At 39.6% G+C, this 15829-nt stretch overlaps 1 protein-coding gene across 2 annotated transcripts in view; it reads right to left on the bottom strand.

Moving 5' to 3' along the window:
* Window positions 1-2501: 2501 nt before the first annotated feature.
* nphp4 (nephronophthisis 4) overlaps window positions 2502-15829 on the bottom strand; it is a 189503-nt gene continuing 176175 nt past the window's right edge. For both annotated transcript variants that reach the window (XM_058390447.1, XM_058390446.1), the window contains 2 exons: window positions 15035-15178; window positions 2502-9727 (listed from right to left, as the gene is read on the bottom strand). In XM_058390447.1, the coding sequence (XP_058246430.1) occupies window positions 9587-9727; window positions 15035-15178 (285 nt within the window). In that variant the 3' untranslated portion in view covers window positions 2502-9586. The remainder of the gene's footprint in view (window positions 9728-15034; window positions 15179-15829) is intronic.

Raw genomic sequence — 15829 nt, 5'->3', positions numbered from 1 at the left:
TACTTCCATCACAAAATCAAATGCACAAGTCTGTGAATATATTCTGATTCAGCTCGATTGAATTCCGCACTGCATGCCTATGAGTTCGTTATAAGCTTTTGTATTCTCATGTTTGCTAATTCCAGGTCCCTTCAGTGTCTCAGTTCTCTGAACAGCTTATAGAAACCATCTCCAGATTTCTCGAAATGCATGCGGTTTAATTTGTTGTTGGTGTTGTTTAAAAAATGCAAAAATATAATTTCTGGAGGGATACAAGAAATGCTTCAGAGGAGCGGAAAATACTAGACAACTGCTTGCAGCAGCACTTGAGCTTGAGTGAGCAAATGTCCTAAAGGCAAGTGCCAGTGATTGGACAGAACCCCAGAACCCCAGAACCCCACCCACTCAGCCTGAGATAAACTACTGATGTGAGTGAAGAGATTTTCACATTTACTGAGCGGCATGCAGCAGTTTTCTACGGTGTTAGTGAACATAGTGTATGGTTTTCTGTGTAAAGTACAGTGAGGGGACACTTTTGCATTATTTTCTGTTTTGGATTAAGTTGCTCTTCAAAATTCAATTGTTCATATATCATCAGAGACATGTGTTTTTTTTCTTTTTGAGGACAAGGCTTGATTTTAGTTTTTATTGCGTAGATGGAGGCATGGATAAACTTGGTCATTACAGTATCAATAATGCATATGCATATATACAAGGTTGCAGTATTATTCAGCCCCTAGCTTCAGTACAATGTGGAGCATCCTTTAGCTTTTATAACTTCTAACAAACCTTTTTGACAAGAAAGCTTTGGTTGACTTGGAGGTGTGCTTGTGCATCATCTTGCTGGAAGGTCCAATGAATCACCATGGTTTAATTTGCCAACAGAAGGCAGCATGATCCTCTTTAAAATGGCCTGGAATTTCTGGGAATCCATGATGCCTGGTACATGATTAAGATTGCTAGTTCCTGTTGCAGAAAAACAGCCCCACATCATCAATGACCCACCTCCATGCTCGAACGTGGGGATGGTATTCTTCTGCTTACAAGCCTGGCCTTTGCCACACCAGACATACCGCTGGTCCATATGTCCAAACAGTTCCAGTTTGGTTTCATCAGTCCATAGAACTGTCTCCTAAAACTCTGTAGTCTTAAGCAAATTCCTCCTGGCATATTCTAGTCGATTTTTGATGGTCAAGAGTGGAGTGCGTCTTGGAGTCCAACCATGAAGTACTTGTTTATTCAGTGTATGTTTTATAGTTGCCACTGAAGCACTTGTACAGTACCAGCCTTCATCAGGTCATCCTTAAGGTGTCTTGCAGTCACATGGGGGGTTTTCTTAGTTGTCTTGACTAAGTTGGTATTGGCCCTTGATGAAATTTTGGGCTTTCTTCCACAGCCAGGCAGGTTTGCAGCTGCTCCATAAGTTTTAAACTTCATTATAATGCTCTCAGTAGTGTTTCTTGGAATGTAAAATTTTTTGGAAATCTTCTTATACCCAAAGCCCTTCAGGTGTGATGTAAAAATCTCCTCTCTCAGCTTTCATGGAAGCTCCTTTGTCTTCCCCATGATTGCAACAGAGGGAGAATTTTTGAAGAACCGGGATTTGGATTTTGTGTTATATGATAAACTTCATGCCGCAGTTCATTATAATATTGATTTACGGCTAATTGTTTTGCTTTTTGGAAGCTGTTGAGCAATTAAAAGAACACCCCCCCCAATATGAAAGTCTAGTCTTGTTTGGTTACACAATCACATTAAAGTTCTTCAGACCTCGTTTTGAGAACACTAAACTTGACATCATGTATAATTACTGCTAGAAATGACAACACATTGAAATGAAACTAATTTCCTTTTATGTCATTTATGTTTTTTAATCCTTTTTCGCTCATCTCCTTATCTCTCTGCTTGAGCTGTGCTCATCTGCATGGGAAAGCTCCCTTCATTAAATCCAATTCCGCTGCTTCATGAAAATGTAATAACCTTGTTTTTCAAAACTGGCTATAAAAATTGGTTTGCTGGAGAGAAAACCATTTCACTCCATTCATCATAACTCAATAAAAGATTTAATTAAATTATGTTTGATTTGATGAAAGTAATGGACATTGGGGTGTAATTTGTAAGGGTGAGTTTCATTATGTGATGCTACACCGTCGGGGGAGGAAAGCAGGAAAAAGAAAACAGCATTAAAATCTCAAACTCTCAGAAACTTAGCTAAACAGTTAATATTGATAATAAAAAGGAAAGGTAGAAACATGAAGCAGTGACAGAAATGTAATCATAATTTAGTTCTGCTTTGAATCTCATTAAGCTGGATTTTGAACCAGAATATAATTTCAAGATGCATTAGTTATTTTTTTTATTTATCACACATCCAGCTAAGCGTATCAATCTGCCACAGTGCTATGTAAAGAGATGCAGGCTCATGTAATATAAATCCTTTTATTGCTCTTGGATTTAAAACACAAGGTCTTATAAAACACAGTCAATGCAGAAGAAAAATCTTTAAAACATGTTTGATGGAATGGGAAATGTACAATCAATGCACTCTGATTTTGGGGATTGTAAATAAAAATTGAACAGAGAGGGTGAGGCACTGGGTGAGAGAGAGAGGAGAGAAAGGAGAGAGAGAGAGAGAGAGAGAGAGAAAGGAGAAAGAGAGATAGAGAGAGAAAGGAGAAAGAGAGAGAGAGAGAGAGCGAGAGAGAGAGCTTAAGGCCTACAGCAGTGAAGCTGATGATGAAGCTGGGAGTAAAGCAGGCTGCATTCATGCTCCATATGTTCCCCTGTTCTGCTCGTTAAACCACCACTGTGCTTCTGCTGTTCTACTGCTCTATATGTATGTGTAAGAGAGAGAGAGAGAGAGAGAGAGAGAGTAAGAGAGAGAGAGAGAGAGAACAGAGAAGGAGAGAGAGCGAGCGATATGGCAAGAAAGAGACAAGGAGGGAGAGAGAGACTTCTCTTGTTAACCTCAGACTTGCCTAATGTTTTGTGCAATGAGTCTCTCCTGGTTCCCTTTACTCTCATCCAAACACATCTCAGTAACACACACACACACACACAGTGCTACTGAGCAAGTTATAGCTATACTATATGTTATAGTTATACTATAAGACTTAACAGGCAGATTGTCTTCACAGACATTATGGGGTTTGTGTTAAAGCTGGATTAGAGGCTTGTTATCTGCTCACACTGAAGCATGTAAAGGATTTCTCAGCCTCAAAGGTTATTCACTGGCTGCAATATTCTCATATACAACACTGTGAAACAATCAAATGTACACAGATTGTTATTATGAAGCTTCATTTTTTGTCAGAAAAGAGGAGACGTCATACTGAGGAAAGGTCAGAGGAAAAGAGAGAGGAGAGGAGAGGAGAGGAGAGGAGAGGTGATGAGATGAGAGGAGCAGAGAGGATGTAGATAAAATAAAGAGGGGAGAGAGATACAAAGGAGAGAGAAGGACAAAAAATGAGGAGAAGAGAACAGAAAATGAGGAGACAGATAGAAGAAACAAGGAGAGGAAAGCAAAAAGAACTAGGAAAGGAGAAAAGGAGCAGAAAAGATATGAGCATGAGGAGCAGAGATGTGTGAGAGTGAAAGAAAGATGAACAGAAATGAACAAAGGTGAAATAGGAGGACAGGAGAGGAGAGGAGAAAAATTAGGAGAAAAGTGCATAAAATGTGAAGAGAGAGTGAAACAAAGCAAGTGAGGAGAAAAGAAATGAAGAGAGGAGAGGAAAGGAGAAAAGGTATGACCAGAGAGAACATAGAGAGGAGAGAGAGAAGGGGATAGGGAGCAGAAAAGAGATGAAAATGAGGAGGAGAGAGATGAACATGAGGAAGGGAGAGTAGAAATGAGGAGGAGAGAGATGAACGTGAGGAAGGGAGAGTAGAAATGAGGAGAGCAGAGAGGAGATGAAAATGAACAGACAAAAATGAGAGGAGAGAAGACGAGATGAGGCGAGAGGAGAGGAGAGCCATAAAGAAATGAGGATGAGAAGAAATCTTTCACAAAACAGTGTCAAGAGATGAGAAGATAATGATGGGAGGATAATGATGGAATAAGGAAGGAGAACGGAGAAGGAGAGACGAACAACACAGAGATGAAGTGAGCAGAGAGAGAAAGAGAGAGAGGAGAGGAAGTAATGCTGAGTGATGTCATGTTGCTCTTCAGAACTCATTAGTAATGAGAGAGATGCTTCAAGGGCTCCCCCTAGTTATCCACCTGAACACTACATAACCTGAGTCCTGAGTCCTGAGCCAGCGATCAGAAACACACTGCACACTAACCCCCTGAGTGCACAGAACGAGTGTGAATTCTGTCCATCTCTCCTCCCCGCTCCCTGTGTATTAGAAATGCAGGTCACTTGTATAACGAAGCTTCGTGGAAGTAAAACGCTTGTTGACACACAAGCAGCTTTGACCCTGATAGCTAGCAGGGGCAGTTAAAAGCCCCCTGATGTTAATGACTGCAATCATGCAACTGTTTCTCAGTTTAAAGTGATCCTCCATTAGACCACTTTGTCCAAATTAAACACACACTCAGGTGGTTCACAGTGACCTCGCACTTTCAGCTCAGAACGGCGAGCTATGAGAGGCTGATTAGGTAATATTTTGAAAGCATTTTTAACGATTAACATGCTTTAGCGCGTGGCCTCCTGGGAAAACCCTTCATATGCTGATACTGTGACATTTGGCTGTAATTTTTAAATAAAGTTTCTCTCTACAAGTTCACAAGGTTCCTAGTTTGTAGGAGGTGTGAGGGCATAATTACAGTGTGATATTATTAATCCCAGTACTGAGCATTTTTCTAAACTCCAGTTCTAAGGAATTGGTTATATTCTTGAAGTATTTCCATCATCACTATGTTTTTTAGTGTTAAGGAAGAATTAATAGCTAGCTAAATTCCTGGCTGCGGTCAGTAGATAGGTTTCATCCTTGGCTTATCCTAACTTGATCTCTACAAAGAATAGGAACTGGAGGTACAATGCTACAGGTTCATCTAAACAGGATAGCTGATGATTGGAAAAGTATCTCATTCAGTCTTTTTCCAATTCTCTGCCTTCTACAGCCTTCGATTACTGTCCCTCGCTGAAACATCTAGAATCTGATGTGATTTTCTGCTGTTGTGGTCAATTCACCTCAGAGTTCTACATGCTGGTCATTCTGAGATGCTTTTCTGATTACCACAGCTGGAAAAAGTGGCCATTTGAGTTACCCAGTTAATTCATTCCTTCCTTCATTCTTCCATTCCTTCCTTCATGCTATCATTCGTTCATTCTTCCATTCCTTCCTTCATGCTATCATTCGTTCATTCTTCCATTCCTTCCTTCATGCTATCATTCCTTCATTCTTCCATTCCTTCCTTCATGCTATCATTCCTTCATTCTTCCATTCCTTCCTTCACGCTATCATTCCTTCATTCTTCCATTCCTTCCTTCACGCTATCATTCCTTCATTCTTCCATTCCTTCCTTCACGCTATCATTCTTTCATTCCTTCCTTCCTTCCTTCATTCCTTCATTATTTCAGTCCTTCTTTCCTTCCGTCCGTCCATCCTTCCTTCTTTCCTTCCATCCGTCCTTCCTTCTTTCCTTCCATCCTTCCTTCCTTCCATCTGTCCATCCTTCCTTCCTTCCGTCCGTCATTCCTTCCTTCCTTCCGTCCTTCCTTCCGTCCGTCCATCCTTCCTTCTTTCCTTCCGTATTTCCTTCCTTCTTTCCTTCCATCCGTCCTTCCTTCTTTACTTCCGTCCTTCCTACCTTCCTTCCTTCCGTCCTTCTGTATTTCCTTCCTTCCCTCCCTTCCTCCCTTAATATTCTGGTTTCTTGCTGAATAATCTGCTTCTTTTACTGAAACACAATCATTCCTCTGTAACATTTGATTTTGGTCAGAGGCTTAATGCTTGTATTTTTTTTTAAGTGACCCAATAAGAATGATCAGACCACTGAATGTTGCTCTGAGTGAAATCTATAATTGTGTTTAGTACAACCAGTGCTGGTTCTGGGAGTTTAATGAGATTTCACATTTGCACATTTTCATGAGAGCCAAAAATCCAATGCTTTGTCTGGTCAGATACTTTTAGCTCAGAGAGAACAAAGCAGCTTACAACAAAAAGCCAAAAGCCATTACAGCTATTACAACAACCTTCGCATTATTTGCCAGTATGCATGTATAGGCCTGACCTTAAGGCAGGGTTCTTGTCCTTTTGTAAAAGGTTTTTTTTTTTCTTTTTCACATTTGTATACTTTTTCCACTGTTTTCTTGGTAATATTTAAAGGTCATCAAACAGGACAACATTCAATGTGATACGCATTAGTGCTGATATAAAAGTCTAAAATCAGCAACTTCACTTTTTTTCTTTCTTTTTTTTTCCATTATCACTACGAGTTCACAAGTCCTGGTTTGTAGTAGGTGCTAAAGTGTAATTCCAATGTGATTAGTTGTAGTACTGCGACTTTTCCTAGCATTTTGCTAACACATCTGAGGAAAATGTTTATATTCTCGATGCATTTTCGTCGTCACTATGTTTTTCAGTGTTTTCCTGGAAAAAATAACACCTAGGTAAATTCCTGGCTGCAGTCATTAGGTAGTTTTCATGCTTGGCATTCATACTTCGCAGTTACCAAGCAAATAGTGTTCTCACAAGTGTAAGTGCTTAAACGATGCATGTAATTCGGGCCAAAAGCATTCCAACACACCACACAACTGAAACGGGTGCATTTTCTTACTTTTTTGGTTGTGTGAAAAGTGAATTTCGTTGAGATCACACTATGTAGGACATGTCATCATGCAGATTAGCCTTAAAAAAAAACCCTCAGATCAATGGGGTACCATTACACTTTTGTGTTCTTATATAAATTACCAGCATGAATAATCACAGTCGAAGTAGAAGATTATATCTAGTGATACTGAACATCCTACACAAACACAAAACTCTGGTCCTCGTCCTTGTGTGTTACTTTACATAAGAATTTCTGCAATAATCGCACTTCCAGCAACAATAAATAAATAGATTTTGAGTTGCTGCCAAATATCAGCGACTACTGCCAGCTCTGTGCATATTAATGGCTTTAGTGAACCAGGTCCCCAGTTCTCAGCGAGCTTTTCTCAAGCAGGACTCAGAGTGTCTGTAGCAGAAAGCTGGAGCAGTCGCTCTGGGAGAACAGTGTCTCTTCTGAACTGTGGTGATAATGACCCACTGTAGGAGGTTCAGCTCAGTGTGAACAAGCACAAAAGTCCACTGCGGCTGCCTCTGTTAAACAGTAAAACTCCCCGAGCTCTGTATAGAGCGTGCTCAATCTCTGCAAGTGACACCCTCAATCTCAATAGGGAAATGGCAACCCACTGCTGGAGCTTTAGCTCAACACTTAAGCAGGCACAACGTGTGCTGACTCTGTGCTCTGTTCAGAATAAAGATGATTCCTTTCTCGAGACGGTTTGGGATTTCCATATAGGTAGCATTTGATATAATAGGAGAACTCAATCGACAAATACTTTGTTATGTTAAGGGAATTCAAAATAAGTGATGTCTCTAAAAAGCCATTGGTCTACAAGCTTAGAGAAACACATTTGTTTCTATAGAAATGTAAAGAGATTAGGGCTGTAACCATACAGCATAACTGTTTGATATGTGGCTCTGGAGCAATTTGATACGAAACTTAGCATGTATGATTAAATGATCATCACTGTCCAAAGTGACAAAGATTTAAAACTTTTTCCTGAAGTGACCTGTCCGGATTTGTTTTGTTACCCTGTTGTTGGTTGGTTAAAGTGTATTGTATTTAGAACATTCTATGGTTTATGATTGAAGAGAAAGTTGTGAGTGTGTGCTGTACATGAATAGCTGGTTAATTTAGTCGTTTAGCTAATGAATGCATTAGACACTTGTTACATTTACTAGCATTTGGCAGAAGCGTGACATACAAAAGTGATTTGAAGTCTCTATGAATGAATACATTAACGCTGGTTCAATAGGTCACAGACTTAAGATACCATCAGCCTAAAAACTGTGTTGGAAGAAAATATAGCACAATTTTTTAACTGCATAAAACAAACGGAAAATAAGAGCTAGTTTAAGTGCTTCAGGAAGAGGTAGGTTTTCATCCGTCAGTGACTCGGCTGTTCGGACATCTAGGGGAAGTTTATTCCACCGTCTTGGTGCCAGAACAGAGATGTATACCTACCTCTTACCCTGAGAGATGGTGGGAGCAGTCCTAGTAGATCAGAGGGAGTGTGGTGCAGTGCAAGGAGTAATAAGAGCTTTGAGGTAAGAGGGTGCTGGTCCATTCTTGGTTTTATATGCAAGCATCAATGTTTTGAATTTTAGCACAGCAGTGGGGTGGTGTGGGAGAACTTAGGCAGGTTGAAAACAAGTCATGCAGCTGTATTTTGGATCATTTACAGTAGACGAATTGCTTTCAGAGGTAGATCTGCCAGTAGGGAGTTGCAGTAGTCCAGTCTCAAAATGACAAGAGACTGAACAAGCACCTGAACAGCCTGTATGGATAAAAATGTACAAAAGAAATCGGATGTTGTACTGAAGACAATGACATGACCGTGTCACATTGGCAATATGGGAGGAAAACGACAGTTGATTGTCTATGGTTACCGCAAGATTGTGAGCAGTGGCTGAAGAGACTTTGACCTCTGGTTTTAAATGTCTGTTATGGGGAACATGGAGGCTATCCCAGGGCACTCAGGGTACAAGGTGGGAGACACCCTCACAGCTCATCACAGAGCACAATCACACACACACACACACACACACACACTACAGACAATTTAAAGATGACAAATCAGCATAAAACGCATGTCTTTAGACTGGGAAGGAAACTTGAGCACCCAGAAGAAACACCATGCACAAGGAGCGAGGCAAACATATTAAACACTACACCACCATGCCCCACTTTTGCAAATCAATACACTTTAATTTCTGAGAGCCGATGTTCCCGAGGGAACATCCAACATCCTAATTTTAATTTGAATATCCTGTCATTAAATCAAGCTGTCAGTCAAACAAAAAGAGGTGTGCAGAGTCAGAGTATCGTTCTTCACCAACCAAATTTGTTCTGGGAATGCCACTTCCTGAGCTTATAAATGTTTATTTGAAATTGTTTATCAGAAAAAAAACACACTTGCTGTCTATAGAATCTCAGTATGGGAAGTCAGGAAGCCATTGGAGAAAAGATATTTAAAAGAACAGGGCTACAGAAGGCACAGAAGGTGTGAAAACCAGCCTTCAGCTGCAGATTTCAGTGTTTATTTAGTGTATATATGCTGCGGATTGAGGATTTCTGTTTCATCTCTGCCTCAGTACACAATCTTCATGCGTGCACACATCTCACTGGTGTCATCCATATGCATTTGTGTGTTTAAAAAAAAAATATATCACCCTTCTGCTGGTCTTTCATCTGTTTTCCTGTTGAATAGTGATTCATACATACAGCTGGTCTGAGAATCAGATGTAAGAGACATGCCTTGAGGAGATCTCTATCACAGTTTTATCACAACTGAAGCTTTGTTAGGAAAAAAAGATGACCAAGTCATGTTGTTGTTGATGGTGATGATGACAACAACGTAGCCCAGCTTCATGTGCCGGTTTGTGGGTGTTATCTGTAGACAACTTTGATGCAGTACGTCTCCTCGTTCTTATCCTCCAGATCATTGATGAAGACGAGGATCTCCTCGGTACCGGCGCTCTGACTGGGAGCAAAACGCAACCCGATGTTGTAGCTCGCACCTCCTTCAATCTGCATTCACAAATACAAACACACAAAAGCTTAAAAATGATGCACTGGGGTCTGGATTTTTACAGACCAAAACTGAGGAAAAATACTGCAAAATAGCTGACAAATTTAACTTATGAATAAAAAATCAAACAAACAAACAAACAAAAAAAACAACCCTGGCCGTACTTCAGCGGCTTGTACATATGAAACAGCCTGATTCTGTATAGCTTCTCTGTAGCAGTTTATCTAAGCACATGCATTTATGTAGATGATTTTGCTGAAGGCAGCTTGTGAGGCCACTGAGAGTTAGGACGGGTCAGACAGGAAAGTTTTGACAGAAACAGAATGTTAAAGATTCTGTTAGCAATGTTAAAGAACTTATCATTCCTGGTCAGAGACACATGCGCTTCCAGTTCAAAAACAGATGGCTTTCACAGCAGAAGCGTGCAAGAGAAAACTGAAGTTACATGAGTGGGCGGGATTTATTTTAACACAGGAACTTATATATGAAAGTCATGTGACAAAGAAAGGCCATGTATATTTGCATGGAAATAAATCATTCATCCATCCATCCATCCATCCATCCATCCGTCCATCCATCCGTCCATCCATCCATCCATCCATCCATCCGTCCATCTTCAGAAGCTGCCACATGAAAGTCACAATACACAGAAAGGCCATGTTCATTGACATGTAAAATGTGACAGTTAATTCATTCATTCATTCCTTCATTAATTCATTAATTCCTTCATTCATTCCCTCATTAATTCCTTCAGTCCTTCATTAATTCCTTCATTCCATCATTAATTCATGAATTCCTTCATTCATTCCCTCATTAATTCCTTCATTCCTTCATTAATTCCTTCATCCTTTCCTTCATTCCTTCATTAATTCCCTCCTTCGTTAATTCCTTCATTCATTCCTTCATTAATTCCTTTATTCCTTCCTTCATTCCTTCATTAATTCCCTCCTTCATTCATTAATTCATTCATTCCTTCATTCATTCCTTCCTTCCTTCATTCCTTCATTAATTCCTTCATTAATTCCCTCCTTCATTCATTCCTTCATTAATTCCTTCATTAATTCCCTCCTTCATTCATTCCTTCATTCATTCCTACATTAATTCCCTCCCTCCTTCATTCATTCATTCATTCCCTCCTTCATTCCTTCCTTTCTTCTCCCTCCCTCATCTATCTATTCATTCATTCATTCCATTATCTTCAGTAACTGCACCATTAACAGAATTCAAACTTATTTAAATATCTTATTCGATATCATTTTGTAAAATGTGTTAGATATTTGTTAAACACATTGTAAGAAAATATTATTAGAAAATAATTTTCAGAGTTAAACTTGGAGTTAAACTCAGGTGGACTGAGTTTGAGAAAGAATTAAAAAAAAAAAAAAAAAAATCAGTCATGCTCTCATCAGTTTCGAGGGCTTTGTTCAGACACAATCTATACACTGATGTTTAAGCATTAAAGCTAGCTGGATCTTTGTATGCAGGAAATGTATGATACATTTAAGTTTTTGAGATTTCTATAAGCCACTCTTGTCTGTCTCTCTCATTCTCTCTCTGTATTAGATCTAATGTCTGGCTGAGACAGACTGCACTGTACTCTGGATTTATACAGTAATCTCCTCGAAACACACAGCGGTATCGATTTTTTGTTTCTTCAGCTCAGCAACTAGTTTATGATGACACGGTTATTCCCTCTTGAAAGAAAAAAACAACAACAACAACAAATACGCCTTTAACAAAAAAATGCCATAAATTTTCTGGAAGGGAATAAAAAAAAACTGAAGCATTGTTGACCAGCTGGAGAAACTGGGGGGCTTTTTCCTTTCTTTATGAGTTTTTATTTGATGTATAAGCATGATTAATTTGTTCTGATGAGCACTGTCTGCACAGTATTTCACACTGGCCAGGTGTTTACACTCTGAGACCCTGTGCATATACGCAGTCATGAGACTCGATGAGCGCCTGAGCAAATCAGCGGAAGCAGTCAGTGATGAAATTAACATTTTTCCCATTAGCAATATCCTTCCTGGAAGAAAGTAATGAGTTATCGTATCCTGACCCTGTAGGCGTTGGAGGTTATGAAAGATGTTCGGTTGACTTCTGTGAGCGCCGTAAAGAGCGACTGGAGTGCACGCTGCCTGTAAATGATGCTAAAACAATTCATCAACAGCGCTTAATTAAAGTCTTGCATATAGCACTTAATGCTAGAGGTGTCATCCTTTGCTCTGTAGGGAGTAGGTATGGAGGTAGTGACCTGTTTTTTTCCCCCATGGTTCATACTTTCTCTCTCTTTTTCAACATACTATATCTCACTGGAGGAAAGCTAGGCCATGCACGCTCTTAAATAACATTCTATGTAATCTCTAAAGCTTTCAGAAAATACAGGCAGGCTCGACAGAGGGGAAAAAAAAAATAGATAGGAGTTTAAACTTCAGCAATAAAGTGACTTTCCCCAAGTCATTTGTCTGATCTACGTCCCCTGCTCCTTCCCTCACGCTAGCTTTATGAAAGCTAGGTCCATTTTGTGTTGCTGGAAAGAGAGCCACGTCTTTTCCCATTTCCTTTCTTTATGAGATTCAGCACTTTTATTTGACCCATAACATTGCTTGGGGACTTAATGTGTACAGTAGTGACAGCGCTGATATGCTGCACGCCATGTGTGCTTTCCTGAAACTTGTACTACTGAAATTCAAATAAAAAAAAATGTCTTAAAGAGTGGCTAATGTAATTTTTTTATTAGTATTTTTTTTTATTTGATTGTTTTTAATCAAAAAATAAGATCCTGAAGGCCATTTCTAGATCATTTCTTTCCTTATCTCATGCTTGAAAGTTTCTTATTCTGTTGGAACCTATCTATGCTTACTTCAAACATTTACTTCAAGAAAGAAGTGATATCCTACATCCTATATACTTCTTGACACATCAACTTCTTCCAACTTTTTGTCAGAGCAGACACTGGACTAGTGGATGAATTCCCTAGCAGGCAAAAAATATCCTCCTCCATAGAGTACTTACAGATAGAATAAGTGAATATCGGTTATTACAGCAGTTCCAATACTCCTGCTTGCATGTCCCTGCTATAGTGCATAGTCTAGGCATGTAATCGTAACAGAATAGATTAATATATTAGCAACAGATTTCAGCAAATAGCTGATTGGAATGAGTCTTCAGTTGCAGCTTTATTCTAGTAAGCATCAGGAGGATCTACAGCCTGTTCTGGGCATCCTAGAAGCAAGGATGGGATACATCCTGGATAGAATGCCAGAGCATCACAGCCTAACATGCAAACATTACTGTAGAGCCAAATTCACACAACCAATTCATGTAATTGCAAGATTTCAGGAAGTGATAGAAAAAAAAAACAAGACCCCAGAGGAAACCAGATAGACATGGAGAGGACATGAAAAATTCCACACAGCCAGCTACCCGAGCGTAGGATCAAACAGGGAACCCTGAAGCTGTGAGGCGGCAAGACGTGATTTTCACTGATCTTTCAGACAAATGAGCACAAAGATGTACCTTGACAATCTGTCAATCACATAAGCCTAAGCCCTTTGCTCAAGATGACATCCCGGGCTTTGACTCTTGGATAGAACAAAGCCAACCTTTTTGGAAAAAAAAAAACCAAAAACGCTAGCAATAAACAAGCAGAACTTGACGTCAACGACAAAAGATGCCTCTGCTTCCAAAAAGTGTAGTACTTCTCGTTACTAATTTATATTTTGGCTGAAATAACCATAACCATCAAACTGGAAATGAGTTATTGAAGAGAAAAACACTTTCAAACGTTTGACCTTGACCATGTTTGGATCAATTCTAATATCCTGCTGGTTAGATCGATAATCCTAGATAAATCTAAATAATATTCAACCACATGTTCTTGCAAAATCATGCTAATGAGGATCTTGGGTGGACAAGCTAAAAATATAATACCTCCCCCAGTAAGTGGCAGAGACATAAAAATGAACAGACGCCCAAACATGGATTTTGTGCCCGTTTTGTTGTGTCCATATTCAGCATTGAATTTCTTCAACATGTCACACTCCACAGTGGTGTTTACTGGCTCATATGAAAGCAGATACTTTAAGAACTTTTATAGGTATTTCTGTTTTTACTTAGCCTACTAGCGGCAATAATTTCATAGAAAAGTCCCCAAAAAACACAAATCTGTATAAATTTAAACCCATTTCTGCTCTCTGAACCCCAAGTGCTTGCTCATAAGCATCTAAAATTTGAAAATGACTGATAAGTCAACTCCACCAAATAGAACCTCAGGGTACTGGTTAAAAAGGCTAAAAAATTACACTGTAAAAAAAAAAAAAATTAAAACAAGTAAAAAGTAAAAATATCTTGAACAGCGACCAATTCAGCTAATATTTATTTTAAATATTAAATATATTTAAAATATTTTTTAAAACATTTATTTCATTGTCTGTACTGCTTATCTGAACTATCATCGGGTCATGGGGAGCCTCTCAGGCGTCACTGGGCATCAAGGCAGGACACACCCTGGATGGAGTTACAACCCATCGCAGGGCACACACACACTCATTCATTCACGCAATCACACACTACGGGCAATTTAGAGACTCCAATCAGAATAAAGCATAAAGTCTTTGGACTGTGGGAGGAAACCGGAGCACCTGGAGGAAACCCAGCAAGCATGGGGAGAACATGCAAACTCTACACACACACACACACAGTGACCGGGAGTGAGACTCCAACCTGGAGGCGAATGTGCCAACCACTAAGCCACCGTGCCGGCAATATTTAAAATATACTTATTTTAGTATATTACTTTGTTGCAGCAAGACATGATCAGAATAAGAGATACTACAGACGGCAGATTAAGAACCGATTTTTGTTTGAATATGTTTTCTAGCTATTTTAAAAGAGAATATACAATGCACACACACACACAAGCAAGCAAGCTTCTTAGGCTGGAATGGCTGACTGGCCATAGCTTTCTGAACTGACAGCAACATGACAGGGAAGCAAAACACGCCTCTGTATCTTGACTGAATGTTGGATTGTTGGTGGTCCACATCATTTATTTTGGCTCTCATTTACAGAACCTCAGGCAGATAAAGGGAATGGAGTTTCTCACCTTAGCAGATTTTACAGACAGCTGATGGAATGTGAAAACCTGCCTACATATTACAGAATGTTCTTCCTTTACCGTTAACAAGCTACGGCTTCTTGGAAAAAAGTCTCCTAAGGCTTCATGGTTTTAGATCTCAGCAAACGCAGGCTGCAAAATAAGATCCCTGAAGACAGGTTGTCTAATGCAAAGTGCTTTATCTAACCTGAAACTTTTCCTCTTTGAACTGCAGTAGGTCTGGATGGTCCGAGCACAGCCTGAATCCTCTGTTGGTCGGATAGGGATTGGTGAAGCTGATCTTCTTATTGCTGCCTTTTCCACCTCCTACAGGCACTTGAATCTCGAAGGCCTGCAGATTCGAGAGAGATTATAAAAGTAGAGTTCACAATATTCTTGTTAACACACACTAGCTTTGAAAAGGGCTTGGTAATGCATTTTTTTTAAAATACGTTTTAGAATACGTCATGTATTCTGGCAGGCTGGAGAAAAAGCGAGAGGAAGCTATAGAGATTTATACAATAGGATAAAGTGGAATGGGGTAGCCTGATGACAGCTGAAGAGAGAGAACTAGACACTGGGAATTGGTAAAAGAAACGATTAGGGCGGACCACACAAAGGCAGAAATAAAAAATAACAAAAAAACTGAGTGTAAAAGATAAGTATCAAGAAAGCTTAACAGAGAGAATGGTTGAGTCGGAAAGAAAGTAGACGTGATTAAAGTAGAGTTTAACATCTAAAAATACCCGAGGCTCTGTTTTGCTCAGCTCAAACTGAAAGCCTGCCTCCTCTCTGTCATTCTCCGAGCTGCTCTGCCACACAGAGGCAGATGATGTGGCAGTGTTAAAAAACGTTCACTTACACTTGTGTCACCGTCTGTCCTTCATGCAAATGGTGCCATTACTTCTGATAAATTTTAAGAACGCTATGTGTCACTTAACCAACAGATCCACAGCCAAGTTAAAGGCATACAGACTACCCTTGGCCAAATGCTACATGTCTC

This window comes from Hemibagrus wyckioides, linkage group LG05 (assembly GCF_019097595.1).
Source record: "Hemibagrus wyckioides isolate EC202008001 linkage group LG05, SWU_Hwy_1.0, whole genome shotgun sequence".
NCBI classification, from domain to species: domain Eukaryota; kingdom Metazoa; phylum Chordata; class Actinopteri; order Siluriformes; family Bagridae; genus Hemibagrus; species Hemibagrus wyckioides.
Note: the sequence above shows the minus strand (reverse complement) of the source record. Positions and strands in the feature narration are given on the sequence as shown.